At 36.6% G+C, this 19,948-nt stretch overlaps 1 protein-coding gene across 1 annotated transcript in view; it reads left to right on the top strand.

Moving 5' to 3' along the window:
• Positions 1 to 1,160: 1,160 nt before the first annotated feature.
• The window catches only part of C15 (homeobox protein C15), a 118,087-nt gene continuing 99,299 nt past the window's right edge, over positions 1,161 to 19,948 (top strand). Inside the window, exon 1 of the mRNA XM_076789402.1 lies at positions 1,161 to 2,582. Coding sequence (XP_076645517.1) covers positions 1,835 to 2,582 — 748 coding nt within the window. The 5' untranslated portion in view covers positions 1,161 to 1,834. The remainder of the gene's footprint in view (positions 2,583 to 19,948) is intronic.

Here is a 19,948-nt window from a genome sequence, read left to right on the forward strand (position 1 = left end):
GTGAGATTCACCAGTTTTTATTGTGGCAATACTGAACGATTCTCAACTGTCTTTCTGTTGTCATTTACATCATTTTAACCTTTGCAAATAATCTCGTATCGAAAAATACGTGTATTGTATTATTTACGTCTATCACAAGTATAAAAACTTCTTAATGCACCAAACTTCTTGATGAAATATTTCTGTAAGTGGTTAGTACAAATGTTATTACCTAAAAATTTTTGTTGTATATGTAAAATAGGTTCTTTTGACCGCGGTCTCACCTGTCGACGAAGCGTTCGAGACAATCCCGTCGATTTTCGAACTCGCCTATGACCCGGCTCGACCCCATCGGCATGAGTGACCGTACCGCAAGATATTTCATATGTCCGCCTCGACCCCTGATAATACTGTATAACATGACAGTTTGCTATTCTTACCGTCTCGCGAGCTGTACGAGAAAAAAGGGAGCGAAGAGGGCGGGTAGATGGGAGAACAGCAGGGCATGGTGGGGGCCAAAAGGATATTCGTCGTAATTAAGTCCCTCCGCTTCTTCAACTCAATGCGGCGCGTCTCAGCGAGAAGAGATGAGACGAGCCTGAGAAGGAGGGCAACGGCCATAGGCAAGAGAAAGAAAAGGGAGCTGAAGGGCAGGAGCGAGAAGGGGGCGAAGGACACACAGAGCATACTACATAGAACGGGGCTGCAGGCGCGCGGCTCGACTCGGCTCAGCTCGGAAGAAACAAGGAGGAACGGGCGGGATGGCAGAGAGAAAAAAGGAGGCACGACGATCGCGCAATAAATAATATAGGAGAAAAAGGCGATCGCCTGCAACATTCTGCTCAAATGTTAAATAGGTATCAATTTAACGCGGCCCAATCGCCGGGAAGGTGGGCGGAACCTCTCGGACAGGGATTGGCTGGCGGCGGTGTGGTAGGCGATGCCGCGCACCTAAACGCCGCTCGAATCGTCGCAGATCCATGGTAGGGATGGAACATCTGGTTTCTCTGGTCTCCTCACTACGTCCCGTCTCTCTCGTCGCGACCGACCTGGATCCCACGTCTCAACTCACCACGGATCGAGTTACGGGACCAGCAGCGCACAGCCCTTTCGAAGACCACGTGAGGACCGCCGCACTCGTCACCTTTCTGCCACCGCAAATCCAGGGTGGACCGTTTCGCGGCCCTTCGTTGTTTTCCCCCAGCGAAACAGAGAGGTAATCTGAACTCTGTCGAAAGGGTACACCGCGTAGCTTCCAACCGGGGGGAGTTTGAATCTGAAAGTTTATAGGGTCCGATATGGAATCAGTTTTGTGATCGATCCCCAGGCGAGAGGAGGATGTTCTTATTTTGGTACCGGTCCCCGATACCGAAGTGACCGGACAGTGTCGAAGAAACAATAGGGGATAGTGTACGCTGCGGACCACGGTGGTGACTTTGTGCGTCGCGTCACGATGAGTTGCTATCCCGCGAATGATCGTCGGGTACAAGTGTCCTGCGAGTGAGGTTTTAATTCTTCGTCGAAGGAGACCAAAGTAGCGAGATCCACAAACAACATGGCCGTCAGTCGAGCTGGAATACGTGGTGGTTCGAATGTTGGATGAGAACGTACGGAAAAGTAATTTCCGATCTTCGAGACTCTCAGATTAGTGTAGGTCATCCGTTGGTGCGGTTACGTGGATAGGCTGATCGAATTTAGACGTTTTGGTGTTTCGGTGGTCGGAGGGCATCGTCGGGGGTCGATAGAGCAGAATGAGATTCGGCAGCGATCCACGGTGAACGGCTATCGTTGTGTGACTTTGGGAATCGTTTTGTGAAGGGTCGTCCGGGAGATCGGTCAGAGACTGTGTAGGATCATGTCGGTTCAAGGGGACAGCGACGTGGACGCGACGGAGGAGATCAACGTGGACGACTCGGACACCGGAAGCTGCGGGCCGCACGATTATGCGAACGAGTCACGTCGTCGGCTCGCGCGAGAGCATTCCGAGTGCTCGAATTCTCCGCCGCCGAGTCAGACTAGTTCGCGGACGCTTCAGAACGAGTCCCCGAGGAGCCATCCGTTCAGCATAAGTCGTCTATTGGGCGAGAATCGGTCGCAGAATCCGAAGAGCCCTTCCTCGGAGGATCTGGACAGCGACAAAGAGAGAAAGTGGTCGTGGGAGGAGGGTAACAATAACGGGGGCTCGTCGATGACCTTGGACGACGGTAGAAGATCATGGGGACACGAGATCGAGGAAAAACTGTCGGAGAAGGATGACGATGACACCGGCAGCACGCCGGAAACGCAGACGAACTCGTCGTCGTCGGTGCATTGCTCGACGGCCGCGGACCTCTTGGCGCCATTCAGGCTTTTCCCGACCGGAACTGGCCTGATTTATACCGGCGGAGGTGTAATCAGAGTACCTGCGCATCGACCACCGGGTGCTAATGGCACGAGCACGGGAGCACTGCCCGCACAGGCACTGATACCACCGTGGAGTTTACAAGCTCTTCAGCATAGTCAACAGCAAGCGGCGGCTGCTGGGCTTCACAGGGCAAGCCTGCTCGCGAACCTTGCTGCTCATCCGTTTCAGGGGCACCCACACCTTAAGGACAGACTGGCAGGTGAGGATATCATGATTGAATAGTATTTTACCTAGTAGAATTAATACGTTTTGATGGAAAAAGATCGTACGAACGGATGATCAACCTTTAAGTAGTACAGTCGTAAGTGGTACAGTAGTACCTTACAGTAGTACAGTTTTCTCAGATTACAAATTATCAGGTTAGGACCTCGCTCAGATCCTGTATAAATTTTCTTAGTTTTCTTTAGGTATATAATTTAAGACTAAATAATTTTCTAAAGAAATTAAAGAAACTTGATGTTTTTGCAATCATCGCATAATCCAGTAGCGCAATTTCACTGAAGCCCCAGAATATCAGTTAAGGGTTCAATGCTATTAGATTGGCAAGACGGGCGCAAGTGGCTTTTAACCCTTTGGGGTAAAAAGCTCTTTAGTTAACCCTTTGCGTCTGTGCGCTGTACCGATTCCGATGAATGTTTCAGAATTTATGGTACGAGGCCAGACTACTAAGATTGTATAATTTCATCCATTAGTGCTTAGTTGCTAGAATTTAAAAACAGTTGTGAAAAATATGGAAGAATCTTTAGGATGTATTGGTAGCATCTGTAACATCGCTAGACTGCAGATTTGATGCCAAAAATGACAAAAATGGGAGACCGTAGATTAAAAGAATTAAAGAATATCGGTGCGTTGCTTACAACTTATTAAAACTATTATCAAGAGATATTAATTCTTGTTGGTTTATACATAGGATAAATAATTTTTATTTTTCATAAGTAGACTGTGGATTTTATGCATTTATGACAAAAATGAGTAGGTGCAATTTAAAACAGTGAAAAGATTCAAAGAATTCGAGAATATCGATATATTATTATTAACATATTACTATTATTAATGCGGGAAATAAACGTTTACTTAGCTCCTATATCTTGTAATGGAACCATACAAATTTTATTTTGTATAAAAATCCGCAGTCTATTAATTAGCAATCGCAGTGTAACATAACATTGGTCCTTATATTTCTATAATTTCTTTTGCGACGTGATGCGAATTATTTTTCGTTAGACTGGAGATTTACGTATTAGCTTTCTCGATTAATCTGTTAGACCGTTTATCATCGATTAGATTAAAATTTCTGTCACTTTTTGAACCATATTTACAACCATTTCTCATTCACTGCACCATCGCAATGCACGTCGCGTCGGAAATCTTCTGTGCCATTTGTGTTGCAGTTTTAGCATTGCAAAAATAAATCATAATTGCGCAAAAATAAGTATTCTCGTTGTTCATCTGTAAATCAAAATAAACACTGAAAAATTTAATCAAGCACAGTAAACTTTTTTAAATTACAAGTTTAAACTCTAACATTTATGCTATACATGCCTTCTATAAATTACGAATAATGATCTGCTTTAAAAGCATCATAAACAATCGTCTAAGAAAGAAGACGACGTGATTTATATAATATTTTAATAATATCTGTATACAATTAGAGCCAATGTTGAACAAAAGCAAGCTTTATTTCTTTAGGTCTGGATAAATAAACTCAAACAAACTAATCTTCTGTCATCGTAATAAATTATGCACATATTTGACGTGAAAATACTTTCTTCGGGGTTAAAGACAAATACAGCGGCGAAGTCGTCATATACAAAGAAAATATTAATGTAAATAATAGTATGTCCCCCCATGTAAGGGAGAGTTCAACCATTTTCAAGAATTGAGAATTTTTTGCCTTCAATATGCACGCAAATGATTCCTCGGACGATTAGGTACGCTCACAATTTGGATAGAAAATTTAATGTCAGGGCTTATGACATACGATTCATCTGTTTTTTGGCCAACGTTGAAATTACCAGGAGTCAAAATGACTCGCTCGACATTTTGTTACAACCATTGTTCATTTTTAACGCATCTTTTCTTAAAAACTCCTTGTGATTTTTATAGCACTGACTAAACTATGAGTTTGACAAGTTTACTTTCTCTCTTTTACTGATTTGTTACCTAGTACATACTCACAGAAGTATGGTGAATTTGTTACTTTATTGAGAACGTTAGGTTCGGAAATTACAGAAAAATCGAAAAGTTACGGTCGAAAATTACAAAATTTATAAAGTTAACGTCGAAAATTACAGAAAAATCGAAAAGTTAGAAATTGAATTGGTAACGTATCCATTGAGAAAGTTTATTGTAAAATCTCCGATTACTTCCAATGACTTGTAGTAAATAAAACATATTTGAGAACATATATATATATATACTGCACAAAAGTTATGAAAACAAGTTTGTGTGTGATGATTGAGTTATGGTGTTTTTATTTCTTTAAATGTATATCATTAGTGACAAACGTAATGGCTGAAGAATCTACTTTCGCTGGTATCTATTACTTTTTAATAAGGGAGAATTATCTAAACCTGTAAAATTGAAATAAACCAAGCAGAACGTATTATTATTGTATTTATATAAATCGATTAACAATGAAAAAGATTTTAAGAGTTTATCTGGAATTGGTGTATCTTATAACAATAATCAATTCGGATAAATGATCGATCAAGATGCTGGAAACATACTGAGGATCGTTATTAATGTACATTATTATAGAAGAAAAGACATTTTATAATTTTTAATAGTTTCTAACTTTGTCAGTTAGTAAAATAACTTTAACATACACATAGTTGAACAATTGAGTTAATAAATATCGTGACATAAGAATTTGTAATAAATTAACAACAAACGTCATTCGAACGTTGAGCAAATAGTAAAATGAATAATATTTATAGTATGCGTAGTAATAGTGAAACTGCTAAAAGTATTTTTATATTTACATGTAGTTGCTCTTTCCCCGGTAAAACAGTGTTGAAGAATATTAAATTTATGTTAAATTTTCATCATGTAAAACAAAAAGTATATGCATCAATTTTATTTTATTATACAGTATAGTTCTCCTTTATAATAAACTATCGGTAGATCAAGTGTTGAGTACTTAAAGGTAACCTCTGCAATATGGTCAGAGAATTGCGGATAATCTCGTATGACACCGAACATGATAAGGCGGGGACAAACAAGCGGGCACATTTTGTCAAAATGATATATGGAAAGCTTTTTTTGTAGTTTGCTGAAATGATGAATTCTAGCGAAAAGTATTGTGGACAATTTTTAAGGTGTTTGTAACGTGTTTCTATGTTTCTTTCATTTCTAAAACACGTCTGTGAATTACTCACCAATAAGCGTATTGCATTCCATTTTTGCTTGTTGAAATTATAGGTACTTCAATTGAAAATTGTATTATTTGACGTAAGACTGTTCGAAGAACAATTAGATTTGGGATAATAGTTTATACTTACTAAAACAAGTAAATGTATTCCAAAATAATAATTGTTTTTCTATTGTTACTTCACATTTATTTTATAAATTCATTGTATTTTAAATATTATATCTGAAACATGAAATGTTTTATCATATTTAATTATATTTACCTATATTTCATATAATATTTTATATTCTATATTTTATATTATATATTCTATATAATATAATATTCTACATAATATGATATTCTATATATATTCTATATTCTATGTATATTCTACTGTATACTACATCTTCTGTGTATTCTACTGTATTTAACATCAATGTGCAAATAACACTGTCCTTTTTAGTAACATAACTATTCTATTACGCAGAGTTTACCAGACTGATCAAATTTTCTTTGTGTGCTTGAAGTGAGTATTTCAAATGGGTCTACAATTTTTATGAACATAAATTTCGTTCTGCCAGTTACCAAAAGTAGACATTTTCTGTAATCTACATGGTGGTGTTTGACGATAATGTCGATTTTCAATCGATTTGACGGAAATGGTTCAAGTATTTGGAACTGTAGATTCTTCATAAAAGATGAAACAGTCAATAGTTCGAAACGTTTTGTAAAATTTTGATTCTATTTAGAGCTCAAGAAATTAAATATTAAAGAAATTTTGTGGTTCGATTATAATTTTTACGATATTCAACATTTCTGAACAAAGTTGTATTTATTGTGTGCTTCTTAAATGTATTGTTTTACGCGAATACAAATACGTATTTAATAAAATTGTTCTGGAGATTACATGTGTATTACCGTGTTAAAATATTTGATTCGTGCTTGAAATTTTACGTAGTGAATTAATTTTATACATACAGTCCCGAGCAAAATGATGGCGCGTGCGTGCTATCTTTAATTTCTTGAAAATTACTTAGTATTTCTGAATGTAATACATAATATCATAATTGTTACAATCTGGAGAGACGAAACACGTTAGCAAATAAGGTTGACTTCGCTAGCTTTCTGAGCAAGCAGAAGAAGTATACAAATGCATGTATACTTAAGGCGAAATGATAGCACACTTGTGCTTTGTGTTGATATTTTTCAATAGTTTGCGAGTTGCCAAGCAATTAGCAGCAACTGTCGAGTTTTAAAGTTAAACGTCGACATGGGCCGCGGAAAAAAATTAAGTGAAACTGAAATTGCAAGGATTGTTGAATTAAAAAGTCAAAATGTTACTGTTTTCGAAATTTCAAACATTGTTAAAAGAAGTCGCAAGGTAGTATATAATTTATGAAGAGATCCTGCAAATTATCGAAGGAAAAAAAGTTGTGGGCGATCGCCAACATTATCAAAACGGGATAAAAGGGCTATTATTCGTATTGCTTCGAACTCAACATTGACATCACGTGAAATTGCTCAAAAAGTAGGCATCACTGAAAATGTCTGAAGTGTTCGTGGTGTTCTTCAGACGTGTGAGTTTATACAAAGATTGCAAATGAAGCAAAAACCTCCGTTAACAAAATATCATAAGGAGCAGCGATTAACATTTGAAAAAGCTCGTATTCACTGGAAGAAGAAATGGAGACGTATTTTATTTACGGACGAAAAGAAGTTCAATATGGACGGCCCAGATGGATTTTCATTCTATTACCACGACTCGAGAAAAGAAAGAATTGTGAAAAAACGAAGACAAATGGGTGGGGTTGGTGTGATGATCTAGGCCGGAATTGGATATAAAGGTAAAACAGATGTACAGTTTCTTGAAAGAAAAATGAATAGTCAGAGATATATAAATCTAATGTCGCAACAAATTAACGAACTTGCACAACGAATTACCAAAAGTAAATTTATTTTTCAACATGTCAATGCTGCCATTCACCGAGCTAAAGTCGTAGAACAATTTTTTCAAAGAGAAAATATATCAGTTATGCCATGGCCCGCACGTTCCCCGGACCTGAATATTATTGAAAATGGTTGGGGAGAACTCGCACGAGTTGTATATAAGAATGGAAAACAGTACGATAATATTCAACAATTAAAAGAAGCTATTAAGGTAAAATGGGGTAATTCATCGCAAGATACAATTAAAAAGCTATATAAATCCTTACCAAATCGGATGCTCGAAGTAGTAGAACATAAAGGTGGATACACCCATTATTAATTTGCTGTTAATTGTTATGTAATTTTCTTTTTTGTGGAAATATATGTATAAATTCTGTAATTGTGCTATCATTTCGCCCTCAGCATTTGTATATTTCTACTGCTTGCTCAGAAAGCTAGCGAGGTCAACCTTACTTACAAAGAGGTTTCGTCTCTGTGCGTCATAACAATTATAATATTATGTGTTACATACAAAAATTCTAAGTGATCTTCGAGAAATTAAAGATAGCACGCATGTGTTATCATTTTGTCCGAGACTGTATAAAAACATTTCATTATTTTCATGCAATTAAATTTGTCTGTCGAAAATTCGAAGACCAGGCCTGAGCAGTACAATTACATTTTCAACCAACGAGATATTAAACGTGCATTGGAAACCATAGTGGGTAGGGTAAGTTAAAATACATATATTACACCTCAGTTACACTTAAAAGATGAACGAATTGCATAAGAACTTGAAATTCTGGAGAAGGTACAAAAATCCGTATAATTAATCATTTCTGCGAAAAGGAAATATTTACTGTTATCAGCTGTTTAGCATTTGTCTTATTCGTCAGTTGGTAATTAGCAAGAAGCCGTCGTCAAGACGAGAGCTAATTTTCTCCCCGCGAATCTTAGTACGTTACGCGTATTATCAGTTTGCGTCAATTAATCTCCCGCAGGGGAAGGTGAAGTTAGTTAAACGGAGGGAACAGGCTTGATGTACCTTTAAATGTGCTAATCGCAAACATACGAAACCGTATTCTGATGGTTTGCAAAACAAACAGTTGATGAACGCAAGTTGTTCAATTTACTGAGGTTATCATTCAATAACTATTATATAATCTAAATTATTGTACGATGGTAACTATTTGAACAATTTTCTGTCAGCAGTGGAAATCAGAAGTGGAATGCGAATTTCATTTCTTTTTGACTTCATACCTATACATTGTAAATATAATAACGGTGACCTTCTTTTGAATATTGAATACATATGTTTAATTTGCTTAAGTGAACATACAAATTGATAATACATTAAATATGATGACAAGTAAGTTCATAACTTCATGAATCAGTAATTATCAAAGATATATAAGCGTGTCATACCACATTATTTTATAGATAGTCATATCATGACTATGTAGATTTTAGTGTGTGTATAGTACAGTAGATTGCGGATTTTGTGCATTTATGACAAAAATGAATAGGTTAAATACACGACTGTATTTAGTTATTGAAAGAGGAAGTGCATGGCCATTTAACTTCTGTTTCTTGTAATTGAGTTAGACAAATTCTATTATGTATAAAAGTCCAACGCCTAATAATTAAGGTACCTATACTTATTATAAATCTGTCAATGAGTTGCGTTTTCTACCGGAATGCTGTCACTCCACGTTTGATATTACTTTGATAAATATAAAATCAGTTATTATATTACTTACATATCTTACACAGCTAGTTGGTTAAAAATAATCGATCTTTTAAGAATTGAGAAGATGCTTCTACTTTTTGGCCAGTTATAGAACTTAATAGAATAGAAATATTTAAAAAAGCAATAGAAAATAGAAATAATTGTGAACATATTGAAGAATAAATAGTAAAAAACTATGTAATCACTGGACTTTAACGTTAAATTCAAATTAAATTGTAATTATTAGACTGCGGATTTTTATGCAAAATAAAAATTGTCTCTATCAATTACAGGAGCTAAGTAGAAATTTCCTTCTTTCTCTAATCACTTCAATAATTTAAAAATAATACATCCAAATTTAAAAATTTTTAAATCTCCCTAATCTTCTAGATTGCACCTACTCATTTTTGTCATGAATGCATAAAATCCGCTAGTGATTATCCTTGGAAAGAATAGTACATCCGTCCGTATAATGCCCTTAACACTAAAACCATGGGAGCTGTCAAAACTACCGACTCTGAATTTGTTCGATAAATTTTTTTCTTTGGACATCTATTGTCATAAAAATTGCTAAAAATCTGAGTAAATACATTCGTGTTATTTTCATAAAGTAATATTAAATGCCCTTTAATGTAGCGTTAATAAAATCTTATTTGGGAAACAATGTACAAAATGTCATTTCTGATCAAAACTTATAAGTATCCTCAGTGCCTGTACGAATATTAAATATGGCACGTATCGTTAAATATAGCGTCATTCGTGTCAGTGTCGCATAGAAATGTCTCCTGAACAAACAGTTCGCGAAAGGTCAATCTTTGAGCGAACAGTTTCACGTAATCTGGCGATATCCATCGGCAATTCGTGCGGTGTCTTTGTCATAGTGATCGTTTGCATTAAATTTCAGCGTCGCGGCAGGTACGAGAAATTAGTAGGCATTATCGTAAATCGGGTAAATGTCGAAAATGTCGCTTTCTGTCCCGCGGATAGCGATATCCACCCACGGACCTTGATTCATGTTCATCAACCGCATTTTCTGATAATAACGATCGCATCATTATTCTCTAGTTACGTGAGTCATTCCTCGACTTTGTTCAAAACAGATTGCGGTTTCGCGGATAAGGAACGATGGCATTCTTGATAATTTCGCTTGTCATTGTACAACACGGATTTACAGTGTAAATGAATGGGTGTCTGGAAGAACGGCCTACGTCGTGATTTTTAGAAGAACCGTAACTTTTTTGCAAAACTTATTTTGCTTCAACGTTTAATAAAAGAAACCGCAAAAAAAGTCTTTCGGTTTCAGTTTTTTTCCAATGGAAGAAGGGCCTATGTCATTTTCAGCTGGTTTTTATTATTGCAATTCACGTATCAGTTCAAAATTGCGCTCCCATGAAATTTAAACAACCTGACATAGGCCCTTCTTCCAGACACCCATCCAAATATAGTTTTTCTCGAAGCCGACGAGTAAGTAAAGTAATGATTGCCAAACACTAATTTGCTTCTTTTATTAAGGATCTTACTCGAAAAAAATTACTTGTACTAAGAGAGTGATTTTACAAAATAACAGTGACAATGTACAAATTTATTTGATTAGCACGTTTTTACTCTTTAACATTATTTTTTCTACGGTATAAATGGACACTATACAGTGTTTTCTCGATATATATCCCAAATTTCTAGCCGATAAAAGTCCCAGAACTATCCCGACTGCCGCGGGGTATACTTCTGAGGGGCCTCGAAGCTCAAGAGACCTCGGGTTAGCAGTGGTTTCCTGGTCTCACGCCGATGTACTCGACCCGTATTATGTTACATTTATCAGCGACCGAGACCACTCGAACTTCACTGTCCTCTTCTACATTCGACAGTGTATCAAAGAGTATCTTCTAGCCGATATATGTCCCTGAGTAGACCCGTTTTGTGGACATATATCGAGAAAACACTGTATCTGTCAATGACTTGGGACTCATTCGCAAAAAATTAAACGTATCTTTCAACGACTGTTATATCACTCGCAGAATTATTTGTTATTATTCATTTATTGCTTTAAACCAATTCGCAGCAGAATTAAAGTTTTTCGTTCAAAGCGACGGAGACTGAAATCATGATAAATAACTGTATTTTTTAACTTTGAATTTTCCCATATCTAAGAACCGAATTTGTTTTATACAAGAATTCGCTGTAAAACGGAACTTCGAATTCGATTTCGAAAAGTGCGCTGTTTTAAGTAGAAGAGTGTGATACTTAATATGACGCCATAGATTTCTAGTAACGAAACTTGCAAAAATGATCGAATAAAGTCTTTCGATAATTCGATATATTTTATTACAATATCGAATTTGTTGAATTTAGCTTTTGTTGCTTCATTTACATGTAGAGTAAACGTGCAGAGAATTAAAATAAACCTCAGTACAGTAGGCGAGGGTTGAGTACCTGCAATTTACAGTGCGACTGTGCCCGGTAAAAGGAACTGTCCAATTATTCTAGTCTTCTTGACAACGATAAATCTCGGAGTCACTGGATTCGCCCATGGAAACCGCAATGGAGCAATATCTGTCCATTCTATTAGTTCCATCAATCTCCAGAACGCTACTCGTCCCAAGCCGGCATTATTACGTCCGTTCCATTGTCAATGGACGCAAGTTCCAAGGATAATGTTAGTGCTTTTCCCTCCGATCTCGTGAAATACAAGCTGCGTTCGAAAGCTCCAAGTTTACAACTATGTTATTCTTAATGTTATAAATACTTATGTGGGGCTCTCTTCGAAGAGAGAGCTAGATACTATACACTTCTGCAATCTTTTTTCCAGTTAATAATAATTGTCTTCCACGATACGTATTTGTCATTATTGTACAGTTCTACAGGGTGTCCTAAAATGTTGTATTTCCTTTAAAAGGGTGATTCCTACGGTCATTTGAAATAACTTTTTCCTTTACGAGAATATTCCCCGCGGCTTCGTTGAGGAGTTATTAACGAATACACGGACCAATCGGAGCGCGGCTACAGCAGACGGATTCCGGCTTGGCCAATGCCAACGTGTTTTTCGTCAGTAACTCCTAAACAAAGCCGCGGAGAACATTTTTGAAAAGGAGAAGTTATTTCAAATGATCTTAGGTATCAAGCTTTTCAACATTCAACATTTTTGGTTCACCCTGTCATATCATTTGGGCTTAGTGCTCCGTAGTTCTAGTATTGACACTTCACTTATCTGAAATCTAGGGTTAGCGACCCAATTACTGTGGGGGTACCAATTACTGTGCGTATATTGATTATACTTATTTCTAAAGCATAATGAATATTAAAAAAAGAGATATTACATTTTTTCCATTAAAATCAGTTAATATATGCCTCTTCTTTAATATTCATTATGCTTTAAAAATAATAATTTATATAGGCACAGTAATGGGCACTCTGGCAATAATTGGATCCATTACCCTAGTAGGATTTAGAGATCAACATTGTCATCTATATGACAATACCAAACCAAATGATTAGACTACTGGACTGCGGATTTTTTGCATTAATGGCTAAAATGGGTGGACGAAATACAAAACAGTGGGTACTTGTGAGCAATTAATGATCACTGTTCTGTTCTTCGAACTGGTTGAAATGATTAAAAAAGGAAATAGATTTTTATCAGTTCTCTGTCTCTCAGAATTGATCGCGACAATTTTTCTTTCGCACAAAGATTCATTGGTCTACTGATCACACTCGATAGATACCCAACTTCGGTAAAACGAAGTTCACAGCGCCGCGGAATACAGTCTTTCCTCCATATACATATGTCCCAAATATTTAGCCGATAAAAGTCCCAAAACTATCCCCACTGCCGCGGGGTATACCCCGTGAGGGGCCACAAGAGCTCGAGTGGCCTCGTTCACCGAGGAGTGTAAACATAATTCGGGTCGGGTGTATCGGTGTGACCGCAGGAGACCACTACTAATTCAATAACAAAACTTCTTTATTTTTCATTAGTTTTTTATGGGACTTTCATCAACATATTCGTAGCATTTTTCTGATAAAAATGATACTAAACAAGATATCATTCGGATCGTATCTACACTAATTTTTCGTTAATATAATTGTAATGGGAGTAACTTTCATCGTTCGTTAAACTAGTAAACATCACCGGAATTACATCATATTTGGTATCATTTTCATTAGAAAAATACCACGAATGTTTTGATGGAAGTCCCATAAAAAATAATGAAAAATAATAAAGTTTTGTTATTGGATTGGTAGTGGTCTCACATCGATACACCCGAGCCGTATTATGTTTATACTCCTCGGCGACCGAGGCTACTCACAGCTTCCCTGTCCTTTTCTACGTTCGGTAGTGTATCAAAGAGTATCTTCTAGCCATTCTAGCCGATATATGTTCCTGAGTAGACCCGTGTGGACATATATCGGAAAAAGACTGTACATGCTAAAGAACGAGTACGCTCGATATCCAGCTGATTTGTGCAATCAGGAAAATTGCCCGGCATTATTAATTCTGGCGATTCGGAGACCGAAGAAAGGTTTCCGGGTGGATAGGGATCGAGTGTCGAAACGCGAACTCGCGCCGCGCTTGGTCGATAGAGACGAGTTTCCAAGATCCACGTCCGCGATCGGGCGGTATGAGTTTCCTCTAATTGAGTTCGTGTATCTTTAGACCGGCGTGTGCTCGGTTTAAGCGTAGGTGGCTGAACCCGCGTGTAGACGATATCAATTATGAATTGCCGTGGAAATTATTCAGTCAGGCCCGTCGTCACGATCAAGCTAGAACCGAATCCGTCAAAACCATACGTGTGCAGGTGTGTGTTCGTGTGTGTGTGCATGTACATTGTATGGATCTGTGTGCACATACATGTATCTACGTACGTATGTATATATGTATGTATGTATGTATGTATGTATGTATATATGTATGTACGTGCGGTACCCGGTCGCCGTTCCGGTGTGACATTTTAATGGCGTCCAGACACGTCGAAGTCTTCGCGTTTCTCCGTTCGCTCGATAAAATCCCTCGTTTTTCTCTCTTTCGCGCCGCGGAGGATAGCCAACCGGACACGGACGGGACCCGCGCGATCTTTTCTGAAAAGTATCGCGTCTTACGTACACGGGAACCAGTCTCGAGCAATGAACCGTTGTCCTTTATCTAACGAGCGTCTCTGCTGATGAGACACATTAGGTAACCGCATGATACATGGCGAACTTCTGCACCAAGGCGCGCGGCGTCGACATTCTTCGACGGATCGTACTGAATTTGTCTTACTTTAAAGCGACGCACACTGGTTCAGACCGAAGAATTATCTGTTCATTTGATATAAAAGAAAACAACTTGTTCATATGGATGTTTATCGTGTGTACATGGCTTCCTAAATGTCCATAACATTCGAAAACGGTGAAATTAACGAGATTTATTAAAAATTGCACTTTATGAATCCTATTTTTCACCGAAAAAAGTATCTCATTTCTTATTGATATTCTGGAGAATCTATTTAATAATATGTGTCCATTTTTGTTTCAACTGAATAGTATTTGTCAATATTGAGAGTATATCCTGTGTACTAAGATTTAATATTTATAATTTATTGAAATAACGATGCTCAGTAAACTAAAGAGAATCTTCAAAGTTTTCTATCATTGGTAAAGGATATCTTTTGAGTTTCGTATAGTTCCGTATTGTATCAAAGTGCGTTATTTTCAGTGCACCTTTCTCTATAAAATCATGGAAGATTCACATCCCATTCGACCCTGGTACACAAGTTATTATTGTTCAAAGTCCCTCTGTGACCGGAACCGTGCGGAGCGTTAAGAGGTTCCTAAGGTTGTCATATGATTCTTTTAAGATAAGACGGTCAAATAATCGCAATTTAAGATAAAAAACACATTATTTCCAGAATTAAAGATTACATTCTTATTTAATAACCTGGTAACAACTAAGGTCAGAACCTGAAAGTCGAGGGTAAAAAATATTTTCCACGAATATCTTGGAAACTACTGTAAATAGGAAAATGGTGTACATGGCAAAGTTGTATGTGTTTTTATAAGAAATACACCTGAGAAGACAGATTTCAAATAGCACTATTTGTTTCAATAATATACTAAATATCATTCATTATTCACATGTTGAGGCAATTTGCGGGCATTTTCAGTGCTTTGACAAGGGAACGTTTCAAACAAAAATTAAAGTGCTTAAGGGCCAAAATTCTGCGACTTTTGCCCTTAAGCTTTCATCGTTAAATCGTTAAACATTTTCACGTTATGTAAGCGAACCAATTGTTCCAACTTCTCAAAAAAATTCAAGTAGTATACTCCAATATTGACAATGTTATGCGATTTTTAAGAGTGTGCCAACATTAGTTGGAGCCACTGTACAATGTGCAAGTATTAGTGATTTGTGTATCAATGAACAATAATTATTACTAAACTGCGGATTTTATGCATTCATGACAAAAATTGACTACGTACAATTTAAAGCAGTACACATGTTAAAAAGATTTAAGGACATCAATGAAGTAATTTCAGCTTAATAAGACAGTAAAAGGGGAAAGAAATTTTTATTTCGCTCGCGTGTCTTGCAATCAATGCAAATATTCTTTTTTTTGCATAAAGAATCGCAGTTTTTAATTACGATAGGGTAAAGAAACCAACTGTTGTGGGGGTACCAGTTACTGTGCCTATATTAATTATACTTATTTTTAAAACATACGAATATTAAAGTAGAGATATTACATTTTTTTCATCAAAATCAGTTAGTATGTTGTATATCTCTTTTTTAATATTCATTATGCTTTAAAATTAAGTATAATTAATATAGGCACAGGGGTACCCCCACAAGTATCCCCATTGTAATTGGTAAACAGGTACCCCCCACATAACATACACCAGAAAAAGAAATTTCTTTTTGTAACATAGATTTGCATGGTTTTATAATAGTAGTGTTGTAGTATTGTCGCGTAGTTAGTGTGGTTATTACAAGACAATGACATTCTTACGTAAACGATGAAGGTGTCGTTTATCTTCTAGCTGTCCCGTTCGACAGTGGTCGTTTCGGTCGATCGCGAAAGTAGGCGGAATAATAAGGAACGATTGCTTGAAAACGGGGCGTACTCGGTATTATTATTTACCCGTCGATGATCGCACGCGAAAAAACTACCGGTGTGGGTAAAAACGTCGAAGCATAGGTACGTGCGAAGTACATAATTAGCGTCGGATCCGCTCGGATTCAGAATACGCTAACGCCTTTTTTTTCGTGCACGGTAATGGAAGCCTGCCATTACTTTTGGGGGAGGGGTGGGGCGGAGTGTGTTCGCGAGGCTCGATTACACGTAAATACCTTCTCTTTCGCGTGTACGGTGCGTGCGCGTTTCGAAACGCGAAGTTTCACCACTGGGCTGTTCACCGTTTTTCGAGGTTCGCTCCCGGAGCACAACGGAACAATGTAATGAAGCCTGTAATCGCGAGTATTGAGTGTCTCGCCTAATTTTTCCACGAAACGTGGGAATAATATATCCTCTGTCTGGACTCGGTTGTCTCGCTCGATCGCTGAGGAACGTCGCCGTGGCATTAGGATCCTAACGGGACAGCATAATTTTGCGATTAACGTTTAATTGCCTAACACGGGGAGTTATTTAACGTCCGCTGTGTTTAATTTATCGTGATTCGTGGAAACGGGTTTCCGAATAGACATTATACTTTCATACTTTTACACGCTGCTAACTACGGCAATTATACTGTATTGTACAGGTAGTTCTCGAAACACCGGACATATAAGGTTTTTTTTTGCAAGTCGTTTTAAAACCTTGTTCTTCGTTTGTGACAGAAATCTACTTATGTACGTACACTACCGATCAAAAGAATGGGGACAGTTGTAATTTTTGAGAATTAGTGAAATTTTATTTTATTTAACGATATTTATCAGTAAATTCTCTTACGAATCTATTATGCAGGATGTACCAAAAAGGTTGTATTTCCTTGGAAGCAAACGAGTTTTATCAACAATATTAATAGATTATGAAATATACTTTGAGACTAGTTTAGCTATGTATCTTGGAGAAGAAAAATACTAACAGTGTTAACAAGTAAATTACGGATCTTTATGCAACATAAAAATTATCTGCATATCTCCATCTCGAATAATTTTTAGGTCAAAAGTAATATATCAATACTCTCCAATTCTTTTAATCGTTCTAGTGTTTCAAATTACAGTTACTCATTTTTGTCAAAAATGTATCAAATCCGTAGTCTAGTTATAAGTACATACTGGTTAACTACGATTTTTAAAGTAGGTAGATTAATTTACTATTATTAAAAATTGCATTAAAGGGAAATTATTCAATAAATCTGTTCCTTTGAATATATGTCACAGCAAAAATTGTTTCGAGCAAATTTTGCGCAATGTTTGTATCACACTTTGCGAGTAAAAAGCTTGTCCATTTGGTACCAAACCCTGTTTGGAGCAAGATTTGTTCCCTATTTTCTATGATTTTGGCACCAAAACTTATCGACAAATTCCGAGTCAAATGCGAAACACGTGAATCAGAATGTGAGTGCAAAGTTTGCTGGCAAAATTCCATACCAAATCGAGGCCAAACCTTGGCTTCGTTATAGAGGACAGGTCGGAGTAAAAATCGGAGTGAACCTTGGTGTAGGAGGAAAAGTAGAACTTTATTTAAACTTTTAAATTATATATTATGAAGTTTCATGTATTTTCAATAATTTAATTCCGTTGTCCCTCCTATAGAAAAATTTACTCCGATTTTGCCCGATATTTGCTCTTAGAGCAAGGTTAGGTCCGCCTTAATGCGATCAACGTGCCCTGTATAACGAAGCCAAGGTGTGACCCTATTTTGGATGCAAACTTTGCACTCAAATACCGAGCCTAATGCAGAAACAGATGGATAGGAATTTGTAGACAAATTCGTAGCACATTGTTTACTGGGCTAGTATGTAATTCCTAATATGATAAGAGCATACAAGTATGTAATATATTATAAATTTAATTCATTTTATTTCGCACTAGAACTAACGGACAGGTGGGAATTACATAGTTCAAACTTTTTCGCTAACAAACTTTTTCATATCAGAGTAAAAATTGTACGGAATCCGAACAAATATTTCTTCTTCTTTTAAGTTACTTCCAATAGCCTTTGGAATCATCCCTTTCAAGGAAGTGCAACATTTTTGGGACACCCTGTATGTCGCATTTAGTGCTTGGTAGTTCTAGTGTCAAATTTAATGTGTAAATTTATAACAAAATTGTAATAAAAAAGAAGGAGAAGAGTCAATTCTATTCTTCTTGGTGAATTTTACTTCTTCGAGATCATTGTAAGCGTTTTGATTTAATGAGAAAAACTGTTCATTCTAGTATTGGTATTATATTCGTTCGTTGGAAGACCGTACGTTACAGGAATCCCCACTGTATTGAGAACATGCAAGAAGATTGTCTATCGTCTCCACGAACTAACAGCGACCATACCATGTATTACAAATCCATCAAAAATTGTACGCTCATCTAATTCTCCGCGCTCCTGGCACTGTCTTGCGTTTAATAAATATTGCGGATTTTTGGTTAAATTCTTCTTACGATTTAAAAAAAAACTGATCATTACGTTGAATATTTGGTTGAAATTTTTAATGTTTTAACCTTGGACAGAGTACCTCATCTACATAAATATCTATTTTGTATTAATCTTGCACCAAGACAATGGATTGCAAAATTTCAGGAAAATTCCATTGCAAAAAGGTTTCAAATGTTTTTTTAATTTTGAATTAGATTCTTTAAACCTCACCAAAATAAGAAAGCTGGTCAAATTACAATAGTTGCTTTATTTCATACAAATTTGGTTAATGAGGTTGGTTGAGGTTAAATTGTATTCGTTAAGATTGGTTAATTTGAAGAATTATGGTTCCTCACGACACCTTTAACCCTTATGTTAATACTGGGGTACCCAATTTATTCTAAAAGTCTGTTGAATGCTCTTGTCGATAAACTTAATAACAAAATTACTATAGACTTCTACCTTTGCTATACAATAAACCTTATTTTTTTAAATAAATAAATAGATTTATATCTTCTTGAACAATTGCAGTTTGTTTTACATTTGATGTATGACAATATGCGTTGAAATTACACAATACAATGTTATAAAACATCATAGAAAATTGTTACTCACACAAGGGTTAAGCAAATAGAAACATCCATTTACAATTATAATTATGATTTTACGTTACAATTATTAACAATTCTATATCAATACTAGCTCGACGATCGATTTCTTTTCACGTCGGGGAAGGGACCCAATTACTGTGGGGGTACTAATTACTATATTGATATATGCCTATATGTCCATATGCCTATAATATATACCTATATTAATAATACTTATTTTTAAAGCATAATCAATGTTAAAAAACATATACATTTTTTTCATTAAAATCAGCTAATATATATGTTATACATCCCATTTATAATATTCACTATACTTTAAAAATAAGTGTAATTAATAGGGGCACAGTGATTGATACCTCCGCAGTAATTGGGTCCCTTACCCTAAGTGTTACGAAAAGA

The sequence above is a fragment of the Halictus rubicundus genome, chromosome 6 (assembly GCF_050948215.1).
Source record: "Halictus rubicundus isolate RS-2024b chromosome 6, iyHalRubi1_principal, whole genome shotgun sequence".
Lineage (NCBI taxonomy): Eukaryota > Metazoa > Arthropoda > Insecta > Hymenoptera > Halictidae > Halictus > Halictus rubicundus.